This window comes from Petaurus breviceps, unplaced genomic scaffold (assembly GCF_028583685.1).
Source record: "Petaurus breviceps papuanus isolate PSGF00001 unplaced genomic scaffold, PetGlider_PUasm1.0 207, whole genome shotgun sequence".
In the NCBI taxonomy this organism is placed as follows: Eukaryota; Metazoa; Chordata; class Mammalia; order Diprotodontia; family Petauridae; genus Petaurus; species Petaurus breviceps.
In genome coordinates, this window is record NW_027185850.1 from 15,795,986 (window position 1) to 15,820,758 (window position 24,773).

Consider the following 24,773-nt stretch of genomic DNA (forward strand, 5'->3'; position numbering starts at 1 on the left):
GAGAGAGAGAGAGAGAGAGAGAGAGAGAGAGAGAGAGAGAGAGAGAGAGAGAGAGAGAGAGAGAGAGAGATTTTGCAATATAACACAATGTGACAGTCCCCTGAGCTTGTACAGTCCATGGGCAATGGTAAGGTCAGAACCATGCCACAGTGAAATTTCTGATGAAAAGTGGTACCAAGAAGCAGGAGTGGCACAAGAACCCTCAGGGACATGGTATAGATGGTCACACTTGCAGCCCAGTACCTTGACTGAATTGTGGGGCATGGCTGTCTTTAGTAAGGTGGCTAAGGTGTTACTGCCATGTTTCATGCAGTCTGCCCCAGGGCCGGAGTTTATATGGGGAGTTGTCCCCGGTCCCTGCCCACTAGGTGTTAACTGGCTGCCCAGTTGAGATCTCCTGCCTTGGAGCCCCATAAAGTGGAAGGAGGAAGCCAGGTGATACATTGCATAGAGGGTTTGGGCAGGAAGACCTTAGTTCAGATCTAGCCTCAGACACTTATCACCTTTGTGATTCTTGCTAGGTCACTATACCTGCTTCCTCAGCTGTAAAATGAGAATAATATCTGCTGCCTCCCAGGGCTATTGTGAGGATCAAAGGAGATAGCATTTGTAAAATACTTGGCATTGTGCCTAGCACACAATTTGTGCTTAATAAATGCTTATTCCCTTCCCTCCTGTTTTCTTTGCCCAGTTGGAAGCCACTGTGGAAGGACTACTCTCTTTTTTCTGAGGTCTAGGTAGTTATATAGAAACAGTGTGAACTCTCCCTGTCATAAAAAGCAACACATTCCTAGACAATTCCATCCTTTGGTACCTTTCAAAAACTCTATGCCTTGGTCCCCAAGCTCTGCATAGCAAAGATCCATCCTTGGAAAGGAATATCCCAGAGTCCTCTTCTACCTACCCCCTCCCATTTTTAGGTAGAAGAAACAAAGTTGACTGTTTAATAGCGTACTATCAGAAAGGCTTTATCAGTTCCAGATGACGTCAAGCGAAGGGGGGGGGGCATGAGCCTGCTTGTGGCACCTGCAGTTCCCATAGACCAAGGAATCACTGCCCTGCCTGAACCAAGACACTGATGAAGTCAGCAAGGGCCACATGAGATGGCTTAGGCCATTCAAAGTAGATGTGGCCATCCATATTAAGACTTGGGCTCCTCCCCCACCCATAACTGTCTTCTTCAAAGTAGAAATTTGTCCAGCAGCCAGTTATCTCTGACTGAGGAAATCAGAGGGTCATACTTATGTACCCCAAGGTACATGGCCTGCTTATTGACCCTGCAGACCTCTAAGCCTTGACATCTCCCTCTGTTTTGTCTTTTCCATGTCTTTCCATGTGCCATATGGTTGAAGCTTTAGTGGTATTTCTCCAATAAATGTGTATAATAAGTTCTCCAATAAGTGTATATAATAATAAGCTCCTTGGGAGCTACAACTGTGTAGTCCTTATTATTTTTTATACCTAGCACAATTTTTTTTTGTTTGCCACACAGTTGGGTTTTTTAAGAGCTTGTTCAGTTGAATTTCATTTCTCATAGAGAGAAAAACCAAGCCAGTAAAATTACAGATTTTTGAAATATTTATATACTTTACTTTATATCATCATCATTTTAATTTCATCATTATCATTATTATTATTATTATTATTATTTAGGCTTAGTAATGTCTAATGGCCAAGCATGGAAACAGCAAAGAAGATTTGCCTTAATGACCCTAAGGAACTTTGGCTTGGGAAAGAAGAGCTTGGAAGCCCGAATCCGGGAGGAGGCCAGGTATCTCATTGAGGCTATCAGGGAAGAACAAGGTGAGCACTCATCAGGCAGAAATATTTTCAGTTGCTTCTTCTTTTCCTTTTGGACAAATGATCAAATGCAGAGAATCTATAACTGTGGGTGGCAGGAGCAGGGAAAGAGGAGTCATCTCTGGACTAGAGACAGGCAAAATGTCACAGCCCCTGTAAACCTAGGAAGGTTTTCAAAGACCCCGCTTATTCTCTATGAAGAAATCAGACAGTAAATAAAGGAATGATCCGTTCTCATAAATGCCATTATAATTGTGTTCTGCTATCAAAAGATAAATCCTTCATGTTTCCCTCCTGAAAGTGTCCCTTGCATGACACTGCCTTGGCTGTCTACTCCAGGAAGTCCCTGCGCGAACACACACACACACACACACACACAATGTGCACACACACCCTTCTCTATTCTCTCCTGATGCCATTCTCTAACTCTTTCTTTAGACTATTCATCCTTTCTTTCTACTTACTGCATCATCTTCCCTCTCATTCTTCTTTTCATTCATACATAAACACAGAGACACACAAACATCTATACATACATACATATATGTCTACATATTGTTCTCTTCATTAAAAAAAAATTCAATTATTTTTCAATTAATCATTTATTTTCTTTCCTTTTTCTTCTTCCTCTCACTGGAAAAACCAAAACCCTAGTAACAAATATACAGAGAGCAAAAGACATTTTTCCACTGGCCATGCACAGAAACATAGATTTCATTGTGTAACCTAAGTCTCTCTCCTGTCTATTGGGAGGTGGGTGGCAGGTGGCATCATTGGTCCTCTGGAATTGTGGCTGGTATTGCATTGATCAATGTTCTTAAGTCTGTCCAAGTCATTTTATTTTCACAATGTTGTTATTGTAAACATCCATTCTTCTACACTTCCTCCTCACTTCTTTATGCATGTGTGCCCATGCCCATTGCACAGATGAGCACATCTTTGTGAACATATGCACTGATATTTCAGATGCAGAATCATAGATAGAGACTAGAAGGGCCCTAAGAGGTCATCTAGTCCAACCCCCTCATTTTCCTGATGTATACATGGAGGTAAAGACAGATAAAAGAACTTGCCCAAAGTCCTGTAAGTCAGCTATGTTGAAACAAAATATGCAAATTAAATCATAATTCTTCACTGACATATTAGAAAATGCATATGTTCTTTTCTTTTTCTCACAGCTATTTAAACAATAGGTGGTTATAGACAATAATAAAAAGCAGATTGTGCTGGTAGGGGGAGGAGAGAGATGAGGAAACAAATGTTTAGGAGAAAAAGAAAGTTCTGCTGGGTTACTTTAAAGGGCATGGGTGAAATGAAGAGTGATCTGCCCCCTTTCTCTTCTGGTTCACAGGACAGCCCTTTGACCCCCACTTTCAGATCAACAATGCTGTTTCCAATATCATCTGCTCTATAACTTTTGGGTATCGCTTTGACTACCATGATGCTCAGTTTCGGGACCTGCTGAAGACTTTGGATGATATCTTACACCTTGCAACCAGGTGGGAATGTCAGGTAAGAGGCCATCCCTTCCTATGCAGGGAGGGCTCAGCCTCACTTTGTCCATGAGCTTCCTCCATGGGAAAAGAAACTAGCATGTCTGTGAGAGGTTGGCATGGGCTGAGTCAGCTTGTGCATGAATTCCTCTAAGCAGTAAAAGGGACTAAAAGGCAATAGGATAGCAGCAAGATTTTTATAAAAAGTGACATGAAAGAACATGCCTGGAGTACCCAATACTTTTCCAGAACATTGTGATCTCCAAATACTGAGAGGCAAATTTCTACAAAGTTTTCAGTTTTTATGATATCTTTACCAATAGTATCAATTTACAAAAATTTAGTAGGGACCTACTATGTGCCAAGTTGTGTGCTATGTAGAGCACTTCTTAAACTGTGGGGCCCAACACCATATGGGGTTGTGTAACTGAATGTGGGGGTTGCTAAAATATTGGAAACAGTTAAAAGTTTCTCAGCATAGTTTACCAAAAATTAATTCAAAATCAAATTGCAATGAATCCGAGGTGTTTTTTTCAGTGGTTGCCCATGTTGCATGATGCAACTTCACTGCAGCCTTGATTCTGAACACAGAGCATGTGCACTTTGCCCTGTCCATGCCATCACTCCAGGCAACACCAAGAAACACCACAGATGCATCTCAGATCATATTCAAGACTACTGTATGTTAAGAATTGCAGTGTTTTTACTGTCCCTAGATTTATAGGATTTACATTTAAATGGATTTACATTAATTACTTTTAATTTTAATTTTTACTTAAATTTACATTTAAATGGATTTACATTAAATTACTTTTGGATTGGGATCAGGACAGAATTTCTGACAATTTTTTAAATAGCCCTAAACATACTTCAGCCATTTTGTACTATGTATTTATGTGAAATGGCATTTTTGGTGTTATGATAATGATCAAAATATCAATCCATTCAGAAAAATGTTGGAGGAGCTCTAAATCCGGCAGTATCAAATATTCTGCCAAGATTTAATTTTTTAGGAAAAAATAAAGAAGCACATTCATCTCATTAGCATGTAAATTTACCATCATCTTTAATACATGGTAAAATTATATTGCATCAAAGAATTGTTTTAAAATAAATTTCTTCATGATTCATATAGCTATTTTATATATGTATATACCCTGGGTTGCATAAAAATTTCTCAGGTGAAAAAGGATCATGAGGAGAAAAAGTTTAGGTGACCCTGTTCTAGGATAGGGAGATACAATGACAAAAATGAAAAGGTTGCTGAACTTGAATAGTTGGACAGCATGCCTTCAAATGAATGTGTTTGTGTATAAAAGGAAAGTTTTGGTAGAAGCAGCATTAGAAGCCAGGAGAGTCAGGAAAGACTTCATGGAGAAACTCTCTTGAGCAGAGTTTGATGAAAACCAGGAATTTTATCTTCACCTCTGCATGGGAGAAAGAGAAGAGGAGAAGAAGAAGAAAGCAGAAGAAGAAGAAGAAGAAGAAGAAGAAGAAGAAGAAGAAGAAGAAGAAGAAGAAGAAGAAGAAGAAGAAGAAGAAGAAGAAGAAGAAGAAGAAGAAGAAGAAAAATAGAAGAAAAGAAGAGAAGAAGAAGAGAAGAAAGAGTGACAGAGACAGAAACAGAGAGACAGACAGAGATGGAGAAACAGGTACAGAAAGAGACAATGAGAGAACAGAGAGAAAGAGAGACAGAGACAGATGGAGAAGGAGGAGTGAAGAAAAGGGAGGGAGGAAGGAAGGGAAGTTCAGGGAGAGACATAGACTGCTAGAGAAAAACAATGAGAGAGACAGAGAGAATAAATACAATCAGTGACATGGATGATTTAAAGGCTTACATTTTTGGTTTGTAAACAGCTTTACATATATAAGTTCCTACCTCAGTGCTTTTGCATTGGCTATCCCTCATGCCTGGATTGCTCTCCCTTCTCCCTCCTGCCTTCTCTCCCTTGGCTTCCTTCAAAAATCAGATGAAGTTTCACCTTCTCTTGCAGGATATCTTTCCCAGTTGCTGCAGCTGCTAGTGATTTTCCTTCTGAGATTACCTTTCAGTACTCTGCATATGTCTTGCACATACCTTGTTACTTCCATGGAGTAACCCTTGTTACAATGTAAACTGCTAGAAGACAAGGACCAGCATTTTTCTCCATCCTTTGCATGCCCAGCACTTAGCACAGTACCTAGCAAATACTAAGTGCTAATTAAATGTTTGTTGATTAACTGATTTTCACACCCTCACAACTACCCCTTGAGATAGTTACTATTACTATCCAGATGTTACAGTTAAGAAACTGAGGCTAAGAAAAGTTTATGCCTCACCTGCACCTGATTAGTGCCTGAAGCAGAATTCTAACTCAGGTATTCCTGAGTCTTACTCCATCACACGATCTACTCTGCCTGCTAGTTGATCAGTGAATGAGGTTCACCAAAAGAGGCACTGACTCATGATCTCACTTAAGCCTTCAGGAGTCTGGCTATGGAAGACATTAGGGGAAAGTGGGAATAACAGTAACTCTCATTTCTCTAAGAGGAACAAAATTGTAATTCAAGAGAAGGGAACTCTGTGGGACTAACATTGAAACATGCCACATGGTAGCAAATACTCTAGAAATAATCTCTCCCCTCCTTCTCTTCAGGTCATGATACTGCCTAGATGAGGGACATCTTGGAAGAGTTATTTAGGTGTATCAGGATATTGCCAAGGGTATGGTGTGTGAGATAAGAGATAGCTGGATGTCAGCCTGCGTGTCAGGAAAGCAACAGTATGGAATGATATACAGTGGTAACAAGGAGGGTAGATCCCAGGAGTGATTACATATGGAATTGTTTTAAATTCAATGACATGAAAATAGTCAAGAACACTGACCTGACTTAGGATGAGGTAGATAAAGAGACAGGGCACCCTAATAGGAAATAACACTCATTCCTCCTCCCCCTACCCCCTTTTATCTTATTCAGCTTTTCAATATCTTTCCTTGGATAATGAAATTCCTGCCAGGAACTCACCAGAAGCTCTTTAGAGAATGGAAGAAGGTAGAGCTCTTTATTGAAGGTATCATCAAACAACATAGGGAAGATTTAAACCCAGAGGAGACCCTGGACTTCATTGATGCTTACCTGAAGGAGCTATCCAAGGTAACAACAGAAAATGGGCATTATGTGTTTAAAATTAAAAGAAGGGTAAATATTTGGGGTTAAGTGTGCTAATATATTTCAAACTTTATATATACCTCATAATGTATATCTCTTTCTCAATGAAAACCCTGGAAGGTAAAAAGTGTAAGTAATGGAGCTTGCCAGTGGAGAGCCCACAATTTTTACATAGACCTAGAAGGGACCAGAAGGCTCATTGAGTTCAACCCCCTGAGTTTATATGGGGGGTGGGGGGGACTGTGACATATAGAGGTTAATTGACTTGCTCCAATCACACAGCTATTAGGAATCGGAGGCTGGATTTAAACCCAGCTCTTTATGTCTCCAAGTTCAATGTCCTCTTCATTAGAGCCTACTTTGAGTGAGATTACATCTTGGTTCTGGTATTTTATCCCTTTCAATTCCTCCTTCTGCACCTCACTTTTCTCATTCATAACAATAAGATATTCTATCTACCCCCATCCTGTCCAGAATTATTATGTGTATGTTCTTTGCAAATCTCAAATTCCATAAAAAATCAGCTGAATTATCAGTATTATATATGCAATTAAAATATAGCCTTCTTAGAGAATTTGTGCAACAGTAGAACATGTGGGCAGTATTGCAGTCCATGTCACTCCTGAGTATTATAAACCCAGATTAAAAATGCTATTTAGAAATATTTAACAAAATGAATAAAAAATGTATGAGATCATACATAACATGTCAATATGTAGCCCCCAGGAAATATTATATATGGTTTAGTGGTCCTATTTCTTTGAGTTTGACCATTGGAGTTCAATATTATGTAATTATGTGCTGTATAGTTCAAGAATGCTGGAACTCTATTTGAATTCCTCATCCTGAACTCATCAGCCAAGTTTGTGTGGGAACAATCCATTTCTCTAAGTCTCAGTTTATTCATTTGAAAAATGGGTACAATATTATTGTTGCTACCTCCTTCATAGAATTACAGGGAAAGTAGCTGACAAATTGTAAAGCAGGTCAATTCTATTAGTTTTCTCATTATTAAAAGAATGAATTAATGGGATAAAATACCCTTTATTACTTGGAAAAATATTGATACTAAGTAATGAAAAAAAAATCAACTGCAACTTAGATGCATATGGCACTTCAAGGCTTGCAATATGTTTGGTTTTGTTTGTCCCCTCTGGGCAATGTCATGAGATAGCTACCACCAGTATTATCTCCTTTTCACAGATGAAGAAACAAACTGAAAGAGAGTAAAGATTTGTCCCACAATCATGGAGCGTGGACATATGAACGCTGCTCTTTTGATTTAGTTCTCTCTTTTAAAAGCATGAAACAGGTGAGGGATTAACTTGGAACTAAAGGAAGGTCATCCAACTGCATTGCACATGAATACAGCACTGGACTTCCAGTCAGGAAGAACTGATTTTAAATATGACCTCAGACACTAGCTATGTGACCCAAGGAAAGTGACTAAACCTCTGTTTGCCTCAGTTTCCTCAATTTGAATTGGTGATGATAACACCTCCTGCTTCACAGGGTTGTTTTATGATCAAATGAAAACATATTTGTGAAACCCTTTTCACTATGTTAGGTACATGGTGGGAGCTATACAAAAAGATTAGCTATTATTATTCTCAATTTTACAACAAGATTTGTTCTTGCCAGAAGAAATGTCAGCAGCTGCTAACAGGTAAATGGATAGGTCTTTAGCAGGGAGAAAGTAAACATAATGAGCATTATAATGAGGAAGAGGAAGAAAAAGAGAATGGAGAGGAGGTGGAGGAGGAGGGTGTGGATAAGAAAGGATGAAGAAGAGAATGAAAGAGATAAAGTGAAGGATAAGGAGAGATAAAAGGAGAAGAAATAAGAGAAAGAGGAGAAGGAGGAGGAGAAAGAATTTAATACAAATAAAGATGCAAATACAACAGAAGCTTCTCTAGATCTAGCACACTAGGTTCTTTTACCAAGTCCATATCTTGGTGAGATGATCAAAAAATCCCTTTGCCTCATAATCACCTTCTAAAAAGTTACCCCTGTGCCCATTCTTTGTGTGTGTGGCACTGGAGGGCGTGCCTGGAAGGTGATTGTGCACACAGGGCACACCCTGGGCATGTTGGAGCAGAGTAGTAGATTTAGGTCAGAGGCCAAGTTTCATGTTATAATTCTGTTATTTTTAAGTGTGTGATTCTAGACAATTCTTCCAATTGTCTCTGAGTTTCAGTTTTCTTACCTGTAAAACACAAATCCTATCTACCTGCATGGATTTGGTGAGAAACATACTCATAAGAAGCCTCTCACCCACTGATAGAGGAGCTTTCAGAGGTGGAACCAAGATGGTGGACATTAGGCAGGAAGTTGCCTAACATCTCCCATTTCCCTGGAAATAACTTTAAAATAAGCAAAAAAAAATGAATTCTAGAGTGACAGAATCAGCAAAAGGAAAGGTTCCAACAACTTTCCAGATCAAAATCCCTTAGAAGGATTGCAGGACAGGCCTCTCTTACTTGGGTAAAATGGAAGCTCAGAACAGCACAGGTAGTCTAAGGGCAAGTAAGGTGGTGCAAAGGAGGTGCAAATCCCAGCACATTAGCAACCTGGCTAAGCATACTAATGGCACAGTAGATCATCTGTGAGGCCTGTACCCAGGGTATAACAGGTGAGCTGCCAACCCCTAAAGTCTAGTGCAACAGGTACTAATAGATCAAACTATTCCAGAGCAAGAGCTGACATCTCCAGAGCAAACCTCAACAGCAAGCCAGCAACCAAGCTCCTGGCCTTGAGCACAAGAAGCTTGAGACAGCTTCTCCTGTGCCCTGTGCTCAACTTTAAATAGTGACAAAGTAGTCTGGAAAATTATCAAAAAAATTTTTAAAGTATAATCATAGAAAGCTTCAAGGATGTCAGGGAAGGTCAAAACACAAACTCAGAAGAGGACAAAAATGTCAAGATGTTGACATGAGAAGCCTCAGAGGGAAATACGAATTGGTCTCAAGCCTAAAAGTCCTCCTGCATGGGCTCATAAAACATTTTAGAAATCAAATAAGAGAGGTGGAAGAAAAATTATTCAAAGAAATGAGAGCTATACAAGAGAATCATGAAAGGAAGAGTCAACAGCTTACAAAAAGGAAGCACAAAAATTAACTGAAGAAAATAACTTCTTAAAAAGTAAAATTGCCTGAATGAAAAAGGAGGCACAAAAGGTAACTGAAGAAAATAATTCCTTAAAAATTAGAACTGGGCAAGTGAAAGCTAATGACTCTATGAGATATCAGGACTCTCAAACAAAATCAAAAGGATGAAAAATAGAATACAATGTAAAATACTTCACTGGACAGAAGCAATTAACATGGAAAACAGATTGAGGAGGAACAAGCCATTCTGGGAAGATGGTGGAGTAGGTCAAGAATTTCCAGACTCTAATGATTTCCTCCACAAACAGATAGAAAATCATCATGAAATAAATGTAGAGGAGAAAAAATAAATTGGTAAAAGAGTTGTCCTTCTCAGATATCTTAAGAGGACTTCAGAGAAGACTCCAGGGGCGGAAGTTCATCTGAGTGAAATGTAAACACCTCTACATCAACTCCTCTGAATCATCAAACTGTAGACCCTGAGAGAAGCAGACTAGGCCTCAAGAAATTTCACATCAATTTTCACATACTTCATGGTCTGAAGAAATTTTATATCAGGAACTTTTACCTCAGAAATTTTCATCTAAAGAATGGCTGAGGCTAAGTGAGAGAATATTGAATATCTGTTTTTTTTTTTTTCAGAAATCGGCCCAGCAGTGGTAGCAAGACATGATCAAACACTGACTGTGGCTATGGGCAAGGAAGAGTGAGTACATGACCAGGGAGAGCAATACCACAGGCAAAAATATCATCTAGGTAGCAGGGCTTAGACTTTGGGTAGGAAGGGAGGAGTCCCTGAAGTTAAAACACCAGACAGAATTCAGAAAACAATGGTAAGAAAGATGAGAGGTTGGGGCGGCCAGGTAGCACAGCGAGTAAAAGCACTGGGCCCAGTATCCAGATGACCTGGGGATAGAATCTGGGCTCAGATACTCAGCACCACACCCAGAAATAACTGGCCATGTAACCTTGAGCAAGTTACTTAACCCCAATTGCTTAAAAAAAAAAAAAAAGAAAGACCTGAGTGCTAGGGCACAATTCTTGATTAAAACTTGAATATAATGATATTAATCTGTGAAAAATGAAATATATCACATTTAAAATAAAATTTATTAAGCAAAAGAAAAAGAACCCAACTACTGATAGCTACATTGCTATAAAAGAAGGCCTGGCTTCATATTCAGAGGAAGATAGTGAGGTTAAAAAAAAGCCAGTCCTACATGAAAGAGTAATGTCAAATGGTCACAAATTCAAAAAGAAATTTTAAAAGAAAATAAAAAAGGAATTCAAAAATGAAATAAGAGAGAATGAGGAAAATTTAGAAAAAAATTAAAAATCTAAGAAAATTATGGAGAGCTACTTGTATAAAAAAAGAGAATCTTATGGAAGAAAATAATTCATTTTAAATTAGAAATGGGCGAGTGGAATAAAATGATATTACAAGACAATGATTTGTAATAAAACTAGAATAGAGAGTCTGAAACATCTTATTTGAAAAAATACTGATCTAGAGAAAATATTAGGGAGAGAAATTATATGAATTTTCTGTCCACCTGAACATTGTGATCAGAAAAATATTTGGATACAAAATTATAAGATATTCTTTAAAAAATTATTGAAGTGAAAGTTGCCCTGAAGTTCTAGAACAAGAAGATGAAGTAAAAATTAAATTCAATGATAAGTAAAAAGTAAAAAATGAATTCAATGATAACCACCTGAAAGAGATTCCAAGAACAAAAATTACAGGAATGTCATAGCCAAGTTTCATAAACCCCAGCCTAAAGAGGAAATATTACTTAAAAAAAATGAAACAAAGTAAAAATAATAATTTATATACTGCAGAAAAAAACAACAACAACAACAACCCGGATTTCACAAGACCTAGAAGTTTCTATACTAAAAGATTTTAGTTCTTGGAGAATTATATTTCAAATAGCAAAGGAGTTGGGATTGCATCCAAGAGTAACTTATCCAGAAAAGTTGGGTATAATCCTAAATGAAAAAAATAGATATTTGATGGAATGAAAAACTTTCAAGTATTTGAAATCAAAATACCAGACCTCAAATGAAAATTCAATGCAAAAGAATTGGAAGGAATAATGCTCCGATTAAGGTCAAACTTTACTCATGATATATGAAAATGTTCTTCCTATTAGTTATTATTACTAGTAATAGTATTTTTAAAACTGTTACCATTACAGAAATGGTTTGAAATAAAGGTTTGGGCTGAATTGTGTATGATGAAGCAATTCTAAAAATAAAATTGGATAGAAAAGCATAAAACAATAAAGATGTCTCATAAAAATGAGGCATGAAAGGAAGAATTTATACTGAGCAAGCAGGTGGTGGTAAAGGGCTGCTAATATTCGACCCTTAATCTCATCTGGATTGAAGAGGAAAGACCATATTCATCTAGAGAGGTTTAAAAGTCTTATGAACTTCTTAAAAAGTGATGGAGAATAGGGTGAGGGAGAGGCCATTAGAAGTGTATATAAATTAAGATTAGGAGGGTCAGGTGAGTACATAAATAAGGGGCTTTTAGAGGGTTGGCTAAAATAGGGAATAAGGGGGTAAAAGGAGAAGATAAGTAACAGGGATAGGATGAAAAGATACAGAGAAGGAAAATAGGAAGTAAAAATAAGATGGAAATTGACAAATAGTTATTATAAATTAGAATGTGAATTAGTAAAAATAATAACAATTAATTTGGAAAAACCAAAAGTCAATAATATCAAAGGAAATAATTTTTAAAAGTATACAGGAAGGAATTTTAGCAATACCAGACTTTAACTGTATTTTAGACACTAAATATCAAAACTATCTGATAGTAGCTGACCAATAGAAAGACAGATCAATGGAAGAGTAAACATGTAATTTACAGCAACAAATAAACAAAATAATTTTATATTTGAGAAGTATAAAGACTTAAAATTTTGGGATAAGACTTCATTATTTGACAAAAATTGTTGGGAAATCTGGAAGCAGTATGGAAAAAAATGGGCATAGACAAATATCTTGCATCATTTACTAAGATAAAGTCAAAATGTATTCATGACCTAGATACAAAGGGAGATTTTGCAAGAAAGTTGAAAGAAAACTGAACATATAATTTATCAGTCTTATGGATAGGAGAAAAACTTATGAATAAACAAGAATTGAAGAGCAAAGTTAGGTATAAAATAAATAATTTCAATTACACTGAATTAATTAAAATAAACAAATTAATAAATTGGTACAAATAAAACAAGATCATAAGAAAAGGAGAAAATGAGGGTGATGGGGATTCTATAGACAATTTATTAGATAAAGGTCTCAAATAAAATATATAAAGAATGTTGTCAAAACTAAAAGAATATGAGTCATTCTACAGTTAATGTGTTGTCAAAGTACTTAAAAGACGACTTTTCCAGTGAAGAAATCAAAACTACTTAAACTGATATGAAAAATTATCTAAATCATAAAGTATTTTTAAATTAAATTTTTTAAATCAAATAAGAGTGGTGGAAAACATTATTAAAAGAAATGAGAGCTATACAAGAGAATCATAAAGAAAAGAGTCAACAGCTTGCAAAAAGGAAGCACAAAGATTAACTGAAGATAACAACTTCTTAAAAAGTAAAATTGTCTGAATGGAAAAGAAGGCACAAAAGGTAACTGAAGAAAATAATTCCTTAAAAATGAGAATTTGGCAATTGTAAGCTAATGACTCTATGAGATATCAGGACTGCCAAACAAAATCAAAAGTATGAAAAATATAAGACAATAGAAATACTTCACTGGACAAAAACAATTAACATGGAAAATAGATTGAGGAGGAACAAGCCATTCTGGGAAGATGGTGGAGTAGGTCAAGAATTTCCAGACTCTAATGATTTCCTCCACAAACAGATAGAAAATCATCATGAAATAAATGTAGAGGAGAAAAAATAAATTAGTAAAGGAGTTGCCCTTCTCAGACATCTTAAGAGGACTTCAGAGAAGACTGCAGGGCTTGAGGTTTGGTCTGAGGGAAGAGTAAAGACCTCTAAGTCAACTCCTCTGAATCAACAGACTGTAGACCCTGAGAGAAGCAGACAAGGCCTCAAGAAATTTCACATCAATTCTCATATAACTCATAGTCTGAAGAAATTTTACCACAGGGACTTTTACTTCAGAAATTTTCATCTAAAGAATGACTGAGGCTGAGTGAGGGAAAATTGAAAATCTCCTGTGTTTTCCACAAATCCAGCCCAGCAGTGATAGCATGACATTATCAATCCCTGATTGTGGTTGTGGTCAAGAATGAGTGAGTACATGACAGGAGAGAGCAATACCACATGCAATAATATCTTCTAGATAGCAGGGCTGAGACTTTGGGTAGGAAGGGAGGAGTCCCTGAAGTTGAGCCACCAAACAGAATTCAGAAAACAAAGGTAAGAAGGTCTAGGGCACAATTCCAGATTAAAACATGAACATAGGGGGCAGAGCCAAGATGGCAGATTAGAAACAGGACTTCCACCTGGCTCCTGCTTCTACCTCCTCCAATACATGTAAAAAATGACTCTAAACAAACTTTAGAGCTACAAAACTCACAAAGTAACAAGAGGAAGTAACCTCCCACTGAAGGCCAGCAGGAACGGTCCATCACAGCACTGTGGGAGAAGAGCCCAGCCCAGTATGAGCATGAGGTTTTAGCCTCAGGGTGGCAACAACCAGGCGCAAGCTGGAGGGACTTCAGATCACCAGCAGCTGTAGCGGTTTCCAGAATTTTCACCCCATAGATGCTAAGGAGAAAGTGAGAGGTCAGTGTGAACTTTGGAAACAGGGAGTCTGGGAGTGCAGTCCAGCCTATGGCTCCAGAGGGAGAAGTGGCTGAGGCACCATGGTCATGCAGTCACCACAGCATGCCTGTTTCAGAACTCCTGGACTGCAGATTTTAGGGGGACCAAGTGACCAGATTGAGGTGTAATCACTCTTGCTTTAACCTGCTTGGATCTTGAATGCTCTCTAGTGTGGAGGTCCCAGGGTGTGTGACCAGTGAGCCAAAGCATGTGGAGGCTTCAGAGAGTGCAGCCAACTAATAGCTCAGGCAGCTGAGAAAACCCCAGTGATTTGGGACAAAGCTTTCCTCTCTGGAAGCAGAATTCTACTGTGGCAAAAAGCTCAAAAATCAAATAATTGAGCAGCAACATGAGCAAGCAAAGGAAGCAAAGCAAGCAGAGCAATCCTAATTTAGACTCCTATTTTGGGGACAAAGAGGAGCAAAGCGTGGAAGAGGAAAAAGACAATGAAGTCAGAACTCCTGCACCAAAAGCTTCCAAGAAAAATATGAACTAGTTACAGGCCATAGAAGAGCTTAAGAAGGATTTTTAAAACCAAATAAGGGAAGTGGAGGAAAATTTGGGAAAAGAAATGTGAATGATGCAAGAAAATCATGAAAAGAGGGTCAACAACCTGACTGAAGAATATAAGGCCTTAAAAATAGATTAACTCAAATGGCAAAAGAGGCTCAAAATGTCAATGAGGAGAAGAAATCCTTAAAAAGTCGAATTTGTCAGATGGAAGAAGAATCTCAAAAGCTCACTGAAGAGAATCATTCCTTGAGAAAGAGATTGGAGCAAATGGAAGCGAGTGATTTTATGAGAAATCAAGATACTATTAAACAGATCCAAACAAATGAAAAAATAGAATCCTATATGAAATGTCTCATTGGAAAAAAAGCAGTGACCTGGAAAATAGATCTAGGAGAAAGAATTTAAAAATTATTTGGCTATCTGAAAGATAAAATAATAATAATAATAATAATAATAATAATTAATAATAATAATAATAATAATAACCTAGAAATCATCCTTCAAGAAATTCTCAAGAAAAATTACCCTAATGTTTTTAGAACCAGAGGGCAAAATAGAGGTTGAAAGAATCTACCAATCACCTCTTTAAAAGATCCCCAAAAACAGGGGGCAGAGTCAAGATTTTGGAGTAGAAACAGGACTTCTGTGGGGCTCCAGATTCCACCTCCCCCAATTCATGTAAAAGGGGACTTGAGCAAACTTTGGAGCTACAGAACCCACAAAATGAAAAAGAAAAGTTAACTTCCCCCTCAGGACAGCCCAGCAGGCAGTCAGAAATCAGCCAGCACAGGGCTCTGGGAGCCGACCCCAACTCCATGTGAGCCAGAGGTCTTAGTCTCAGGGTGGCCAGACCAGCTGCTGGCTGGAGGGACTTCAGATCACCTGCAGCTGTGGAGGATTCCATAATTATCAACACATAGATGCTAAGGACAAAGTGAGAGGTCAGTGAAGTGTGGACTTTGAGATCCAATAATTGGGAGCACAGTCAGCTTTTGCCTCCAGTCCTAGAGGCAGCTGAGGTGCTGTGGTCTTGCAGCCAAAGCCATGTGGCTGCTTCAGTGCTCCTGGCCTGCAGATTGTAGGGGGACCAAGCAACCAATCTGAGGGGTAATTGCTCTTGCTTTAACCTGTTGGATCTGGATTGTGGTTTATGATGGAGGTCCTAGGGTGTGCAACCAGCTTGCCAGAGCATGTGGACTCTTCAGAGAGGGCGCCCAACTAATACCTTCAGCAGCTGAGAAAACCCCAGTGCTTGAGATACCAAAAAGTAATATCCTAGGAATATTATAGCCTGCTTTAGGAATTCCCAGATCAAGGAGAAAATATTACTAACAGTCAGGAAGAAACAATTTGAATATTGTGGAAACACAATAAGGATAACACAGGATCTGGCAACTTCTACACTGAGAGATCAAAGGGCTTGAAATATGATATTCTGGAGTTCAAAGAGCTGGGATTATAACCAAGAATCACCTACCCAGCAAAATGGAGTATCATGTTTCAGGGGAAAATATGGTAATTCAGTGGAATAGAGGACTTTCAAGCATCCTTGATGAAAAAACCAGAGTTGAATAGAAAATTTGACATTCAGATACAAGAAGCAAGAGAAGAATGAGAAGGTAAATGGGAACGGAAATCTTAAGGAATTTATCAAAATTGAATTATTTGCATTCCTACCTGGAAAAAAATGATAATTGTAAACAATGAAACTTTTCTCAGTATGACAATAGTTGAAGGAAATACACACACATATAAATACACACACACACACACACACACACACACACATATATGTCTATATAGGAGGGTATATGGGCTAATGAATACTTACGTAAATGAGTGTGTGTGTATATTTACAGGTATACATAGAGGGCACAGGATCAATTTAATAGGAAGATATGATACTTAAAAGGTGAAATTAAGAGGTGTGAGAGGAATATAATGAGAGGAGATGGGGAAAGACAGATTGGGTAAACTATCTCATATAGGAGAGGCAAGGGAAAACAGTTACAATGGAGGGGAATTACAGGAAGGCACGAGGAAATGGGTCAACCTTATTCTCACTGAATTTGGCTTAGGGAGGGAATGGCATACATACTCAATAAGGTACCTCACCCTATAGGAGAGTAGGGGGGGGGAGGAGATAAGAGGGGAGACAATGGAAGGGAGGGCAGGCCAGGGGAAGGGAAGTTGGAAGCACCCACTTTTGAAAAGGGACAGAATCAAAGTAAAGAATAGAACAAGTGGGTGGTGGGATAGGAGGGAAGGAAATATAGTGAGTCTTTTACAATATATCCACTATATAAATGTTTTGCATAACTACACATGTACAACCTATACTAAATTGATTATCTTCACAGTAAGGGTGGGTGACAAGGGAGGAAGGGAATGAATCTGGAATTCAAAGTTTTAAAATCAAATGTTTAATATATATGTATATGTGCTATTATTAATATTGTTTTACATGTAACTTGGAAATAAGGTATACAGGCACTGGGGCATAGTGATCCACCGCACCCTAATGGAAAGTCGAAGGGGATATGGGAGAAGATATGCGAGAGAGCAGATTGGAGAAGGGTATATCCAGTGGGATCGCTATTTTGGGGTGGTCGGTAGGGAAAAAAACAGGGAGAAAATTTGCAACTCAAAATTTGGTGGAAATGAATGATGTAAACCAGATGGTAATGAAGCATTTGATTTTAAAAATAAGATCCCAAAAAGAAAACTCCTAGGAATATTATAGCCAGATTCCAGAATTCCCAGATCAAGGAGAAAATATCACAAGCAGCCAGGAAAAAAAAATTGAATATTGGGGAAACATAATCAGGGTCTGGCAGCTTCTGAGCAGTAATGAATGTAGAGGAGCAAAAAATAAATGGGTAAAGGACTTGTCCCTCTAGGGCATCTTCAGAGAAGACTCCAGGGGCTGAAGTTTATCTCACTGAGGGATCAAAGGACATGGAATATGATATTCTAGAGATCAAAGGAGCTGGGTACAATATTTCAGGGGAAAATATGGTCATTCAATGGAATAGAGGACTTTCAAACATTCATGATTAAAAAAAACAGAGTTGAACAGAAAATTTGACATTCAGATACAAGAAGTAAGAGAAGCATTAGAATGTCAACTGGAAAAGAAATCATAAGGATCTTATCAAAGTTGAACTATTTACATTCCTACATGGAAAAATGATCATTGTAACTTATGAAACTTTCTCAGTATGAGAATAGTTGAAGGGAATAGAAATGTGTGTGTATGTCTATATAGGAGGGTATATCGGCTTATGAATACATATGTGAGTGTGTGTATATATGTGTACAAATATACATAGATAGAGGGCACAAGACCAATTGAAAAGGAAGGGAAGATAATTAAAATGGGTAATTGAGAGGGGAGAGAGGAATGTAATGAGAGGAGATGGGGAGAGAGAATGGGGGTAAATTATCTCATATAGAAGAGGCAAGAGAAAACTTTTACAATGGAGGGAAGAACAAGAAGGAAAAAGGGAATGGGTCAACCTTACTGTCATTAAATTTGGCTTAGGATGGGAATGACATAAACACTAAATAGGGTATCTCACCCTACAGTAATGGGGGGGAGGATAGTAAGGGGGAATAGGATGAGAGGGGGATGATAGATGGAGGACAGGTTGGGGGGAAAGAAGTTGGAAGCACACACTTTTGACAAGGGATAGGATTAAAGTAGAGAATAAAACAAGTGGGGGGTGGGATATGATGGAGGGAAATATAGTCAGATCTTTCACAATATATACATTATGGAAATGTTTATCATAGCTACACATATACAACCTATATTGAATTGCTTATTTTCCCAGTAAGTGTGGGTGGTGACAGAGGAATGGAAAAAATATGGAATTCAAAGTTTTAGTATCAAATGTTTAAATATATATACACAGACACACAGACATTGTATACATTATATGTGTGTATGTATATGTATATGTATATATATATATATATATATACATATATTTTTTTTTACCTGTAACTGGGAAATGATATAGACAGGCACTGCAGCAGAGAGATCCATCTCGCCCTACTGGAAAGTCTGAGGGGTAATGGGGTAGGACATAGGAGAGAACAGACTGGGGGAAGGGGTATTCAGTGGGATCGCTGATTTGGGGTGGTAAGTAGGGGAAAGATGGGGAGAAAATTTTAAATTCAAAATATTGTGGAAATTAATAATTTAAACTAAAAATACAAATAAAATTTAATATAAAAAATTAAAAAATACAATAAACATAACAAAATAATAAAATAAAATTTAAAAAATTGAACATAATCATAGTAAGCTGTGAAAAATAAAATATACCACATTTAAAATTAAAATTATTAATCAAAAGAAAAAACCCAAGCATTGATAACTACATTGTTACAAAAGAAAACCTGGCTTAATATTCAGAGGAAGATAGTGAGGTTAAAAAAAAGTTACTCCAAAACTAAAGAGTAATATAAAATGGTCACAAATTCAAAAAGAATTCTTAAAAGAAAATTAAAAAGGAATTCAAAAATCATATAATAGAGAATGATAAAAATTTAGAAGAAAATTAAATATCTAAGAAAATTATGGAGAGCTACTTGAATAAAAAAAGAAAAACTGATGGAAGAAAATAATTCCTTTTAAACTAGAAATGGGCAAGTGTAATGAAATGAGATTATCAGACAATGATATATAATAAAACTAGAAATAATAGTCTTAAACATCTTCTTAGAAAAAACTGATCTAGAGAAAATATTGGGGAGAGAAAATATATGAATTGTCAATCTACCTGAACATTGTGATCACAAAAATATTTGGATACAAAATCATAAGAAATTATTTAATTAAAAAATTGGCCTGAAGTTCTAGAACAAAAAGGCAAAGTAGAAATAATAAAAAAAAGAATCCAATAATCACCACCTGGAAGAGATCCCAAGAAGAAAACTTACAGGAATGTCATAGTCAAGTTTCATATTTCCCAGGTCAAAGAGAAGATATTACAAAACTAAACAAAAAAACAAAAAAAAATTTAAATACTGGGGAAAAAAAACAATCAGGATTTCACAAGACCTAGAAGTTGCTACACAAAAAGATCTTAGTTCTTGGAAAATTAAATTTCAAATAGCAAAGGAGCTGGGATTGCATCCAAGAATACCTTACCCAGTAAAGGTGGGTATAATCCTGAATGAAAAAACAGATATTTGATGAACTGAAAAACTTTAAAGTATTTGTAAACAAAGTACCAGACTTCAAAGGAAAACCCAATACAAAAGAACTGGAAGAAATATAAGGAAATCATTAAAGAGTAATTATAATGCTCTGATTAAGGTCAAGCTTTAATTATGATATATGAAAATGTTGTTCATATGAGTAATTATTAGTTATTATTTGTATTAATAATATGGTTAAAAATGTTACCATTACAGAAGTAATTTGAAATAAATGTTTGGACTGAATTGTGCATGATGAAGCAATTCTAAAAATAAAATTGGATAGTAAAAGGTAAAAGGTTAAAGTGCCTCATAAAAAATGAGGCATGAGAGGAAAAATTAATACAGAGCAAGCGGGGGGGTGGGGGGTGGTAAATGGCTGCTAATATTGGACCCTTAATCTCATCTGGATTGAAGATGAAAGGATATATTCATCTGGTGAGTTTTATCAGTTTTTACGAACTTTTTGAGAAGTTTTTAGAAGTTATATGAACTTCTTGAGAAGAAGTGATGGAGAATATGGTGAGGGAGAGGCCATTAGAAAAGTATATAAATTAAGATTAAGAGGGTCAGGTGAGTAGATAAATAAGGGGCTTTTAGAAGTTTGGCTAAAATAAAGAATAAGGGGGTAAACGGAGAAGATAAGTAACAGAGATAGGATGTAAAAAGACTGAGAAGGAAAATAGGAAGTAAAAATAAGATGGAAATTCACAGATTGTTACAATAAATTAGAATGTGAATTAGTAAAAATGATAACACAATTCATTTGGAAAAAAACAAAAGTCAAGAATATCAAAGGAAATAATTTTTAAAAGTATACAGTGGGTGGCTAGGTGGCACAGTGAGTAAGAGCCCCGGACCCGGGCATCAGAAGGATCCGCCATTGGTTTTGGCCTCAGATACTTAACATCCACACAAAATAACTGGCCATGTAACCTTGGGCAAGTTACTTAAACCCCAATTGCTTTAAAAGAAAAGTATACAGGAAGGAATTTTAGCAATACCAGACCTTAAATGTATTTAAGACACTAATTATCAAAACCATCTGATAGTAGCTGACCAATAGAAAGACAGATCAATGGAAGAATAAACATGTAATTTACAGCAACGAATAAACAAAATAATTTTATATTTGAGAAGTTTAAAGACTTAAAATTTTGAGATAAGACTTCATTATTTGATAAAAATTGTTGGGAAAACTGGAAGCAGTATGGCATAAACTGGGCATAGACAAATATCTTACCAAGATAAAGTCAAAATGGATTAATGAACTAGATATAAAGAGAGATTTTGTAAGAAAGTTAAAAGAAAAATGAACATATAACTTATCAGTCTTATGGATAGGAGAAAAACTTATGATTAAACAAGAATTAAAGAGCAAAGTTAAGTATAAGATGGATAATTTCAATTACATTAAATTAAAAAGGATTTGTTCAAATAAAACAAATGTAGCCAAGATTGGAGGAAAAGGAGAAAATGGGGTGAGGGGTGGGGGATTGTATAGACAATTTATCAGATAAAGTTCTCATATAAAATATATAAACAACTTTCTCAAAACTAAAAGAATATGAGTCATTCTCCAATTAATAAATTGTCAAAGTACTTAACAGGCAACTTTTCCAGTGAAGAAATCAAAACAACTTCTAGTAATATGAAAAATTATCTAAATCGTTATTAAAAAATTGGCAAGAATACACATTATTTTCCAATTGAGAAACGGTAAGGACATGAACAAGCAGCTTTCATATGAAGAAGCCAAAGCTATCTATAATCATACCAAAAAATCCTTTAAATCACTATTTATTAGAGAAATGGCTATTAAAACAACATTAAGGTATGTACAGATTGGCTAATATGAAAGAAAAGGCAAAGGATGAAGACTGCAGAGGATAGGGTAAATTTGAGACAAATGCACAGATATAACCTATATCAAATACTTACCATCTTAGTGGGGGGGGTGTTGAGAATGAGGGAGAAAATTTGGAACTCAACATTTTATATTAAAAAGAATGTTAAAATTGTCTTTGAATGTAGTTGGAAAAATAATATTTCAAAGGTAAAAAAAGAAATAGGAGCGCTCATTCTAAGCAACAGTTACTGTATCGTTGGGGGTTAATGTGAAGCCCAGGATCTGGACCTAGACCCTCCCAAGACCCCACAGAGGGTGGAGCACATCATAATTTGGAGGCAGTCATTATTTTTTAATAACCAACTGATGCTTCTCCTTTCAATTTAAGGATAACATCCATTCTAGTTTTGAAGAAAAAAATCTAGTATTCTGTACCCTTGACCTCTTCTTTGCTGGAACTGAGACAACGTCGAGCACTCTGATGTGGGCACTGCTGTATATGGCCGTTCATCCAGAGATCCAAGGTACAGTAATGGTGCCAGTCTATGAACCCCTGTAGAAGTCTGCCCAGAAGAGTTCCTATTTAGAAAACTTGAGTGTTTGCCAAGAACTTTACATGCATCATCTTCTTTCAATTCTCATTGGAATAGAGCAGTGATGACCATTTTTCACAATCATGCAGACCCTTTTAAGCATCAACATTTCATTTAGGTCCCCAGATGATGGAAGTTGTAGATTTGGGCAGTAGAGCAAGTATAGTATTTGGAGGAAGGAAGATGTATGTTCGAATTCTGCCTCAGGAACTCACTAACCATGTGACACTGAGCAAATTACACAATTTCTTTCAACCTTTGTGTCCTCACCTGTGAAATAGGGATAATAATACCTGGTACTGCAAAAGGTTTTAATAAGGATCAAAAAAAGTCAACAAACATGAAGTGCTTTGCAAGCCTTAAATTGTCATATAAATACCAGATATTTTTTTATTATTATTTTACTTCACTAGAACTTTTTGATTGAAAAGGTATGTGATAATCAAGAGTAAAATTTTAAAAATGTACTTGTATCCTACTAAATATGATAAATATCCATAGATTTCAGAATAGAAAAACTTCAGTGAAGGATGCATTAAAAATTGGATCTACAGAAAATCGTAACGTCTTTATATGTGGAGTTGGAAGGTATTTTAGAGGCAATAAAGTCCACTCTATCTCATAAGACAAAGAATGACACAAAATGACCCTCAACCCTCTGCAATCAGCTCTTGCTACTACATTAACCACACCAGAATGATGGGAAATGGACTAAGAACCACATTGGTGCTAAGAATTGCATTGTCAACAAGCAATAATTTAATTATAAGATACACTATAATATATTTATGTTGTAAATTATTACTATGTCTTATATATTATGTACATTAACCTATATCATGGTCATAAGCTAACTTACAAGCTACTCTGAGTGATATGTCCCCTGGCAACAAGTATACAACTTTATGAATTCTAAAATCACCTTCTTTGATCTCAATCTATTGATATTCCAACTCTCCCTCTGGGTACCTTAACTGCCAATCTCTAGACTCCTCAGTTCCTTCTCAGGCCATCACCATTGCTCTAGCCACACATGCCTCCTCTTTCCATCTTGACCCCCTGATTAACCAATTCAATCTACACTTCCCTGACCATGGTATCATCTCTCTTGCCTAGTCAAGCATCTGGTTTACTTCCACTATCACTGGCCTTCAATTACAGTCATATGCCTTAAATGAGTATAAGGAAAACCACCAAACCATACTGTGTCCACTACAAATCTATATTGCACAATCTCATAATTATAGCTGCAAGGCAAGACTTTTACATTTCCCTAATTAATGAAGTTTCCTATTTACTGCAGCAGATATTCCAAACCTTCTCATCCCTTCACATAGGAGACTCCCTCTCCCTAAATGATTTCAGCCTTGGAACTTGCCCATAATTTGCTGTAAATTGATATCTACAGATATATGATATTTTATTTTTTCTTGAATCATGTATAAAACAATATTTAACATTTTTAAAGTTTTCAGTTTTTAATTACATTCCTACCTTTACTTCTTCCTTCTTGAGCTGATAAGCTATCACACACAGCTTAGACATGTGGGCTCATGTAAATCATTTCCATATTAGTCATTTTGTGCAAGAAGACATAAAAAAATTGAAAGAATTGAAGAAAGTGAAAAATATTCCGTTTTATTCTGTATTCATACAACATCAGTTCTTTCTCTGCAGGCAGATACTATATTTCATCATTAGTCCTTTGGGATTACATTGCTGAGGATAGCTGTTCTTCATCATATAATATTCCTGTTACTGTCTAAAACATTCTCCTGGATGGGCTCACTTCAATTTGTTTCAGTTAATTTTACAGCATATCCCGAGGCCATTGACCTTGAGCTTCCTCTTCTCGCCTCCTCCTCATCTCACATCACCCTGATGTCTTCTACCATTACTGTCTCCTTCACATGAAGAGGTGACTCATACCCTTGTCAAGGACAACTCTGCTAAATGCACAAATGATCACATTCCATTACATTTTCTTTAGCAGACTAATCTCTATTATTGTACTCTCTCATTTATTTCCAATCACAACCTGTCAGCTGGTTGCTTCCTTAATGCCTACCAACATACCCATTTCTCCCCTATGCATAAGAAAAACAACTTACTTGATCCATTCCCACTAACTATTGTCCAATATTAGTTGTCCTTTTGTGACTAAACTCTTTGATGAAGCCCTCTACAAGAGAGCATTGACTTCCTGTTATTTCAGTCTTCTTAGTTCTCTAGTCTTC

The 24,773-nt window shown here is 36.7% G+C and overlaps 1 protein-coding gene across 2 annotated transcripts in view; it reads left to right on the forward strand.

Annotated features, from left to right (window-relative positions):
* LOC138164917 (cytochrome P450 2J2-like) overlaps positions 1–24,773 on the forward strand; it is a 40,718-nt gene that overhangs the window by 7,565 nt on the left and 8,380 nt on the right. For both annotated transcript variants that reach the window (XM_069092881.1, XM_069092882.1), the window contains 4 exons: positions 1,654–1,803; positions 3,152–3,312; positions 6,252–6,428; positions 22,332–22,467. In XM_069092881.1, coding sequence (XP_068948982.1) covers positions 1,654–1,803; positions 3,152–3,312; positions 6,252–6,428; positions 22,332–22,467 — 624 coding nt within the window. The remainder of the gene's footprint in view (positions 1–1,653; positions 1,804–3,151; positions 3,313–6,251; positions 6,429–22,331; positions 22,468–24,773) is intronic.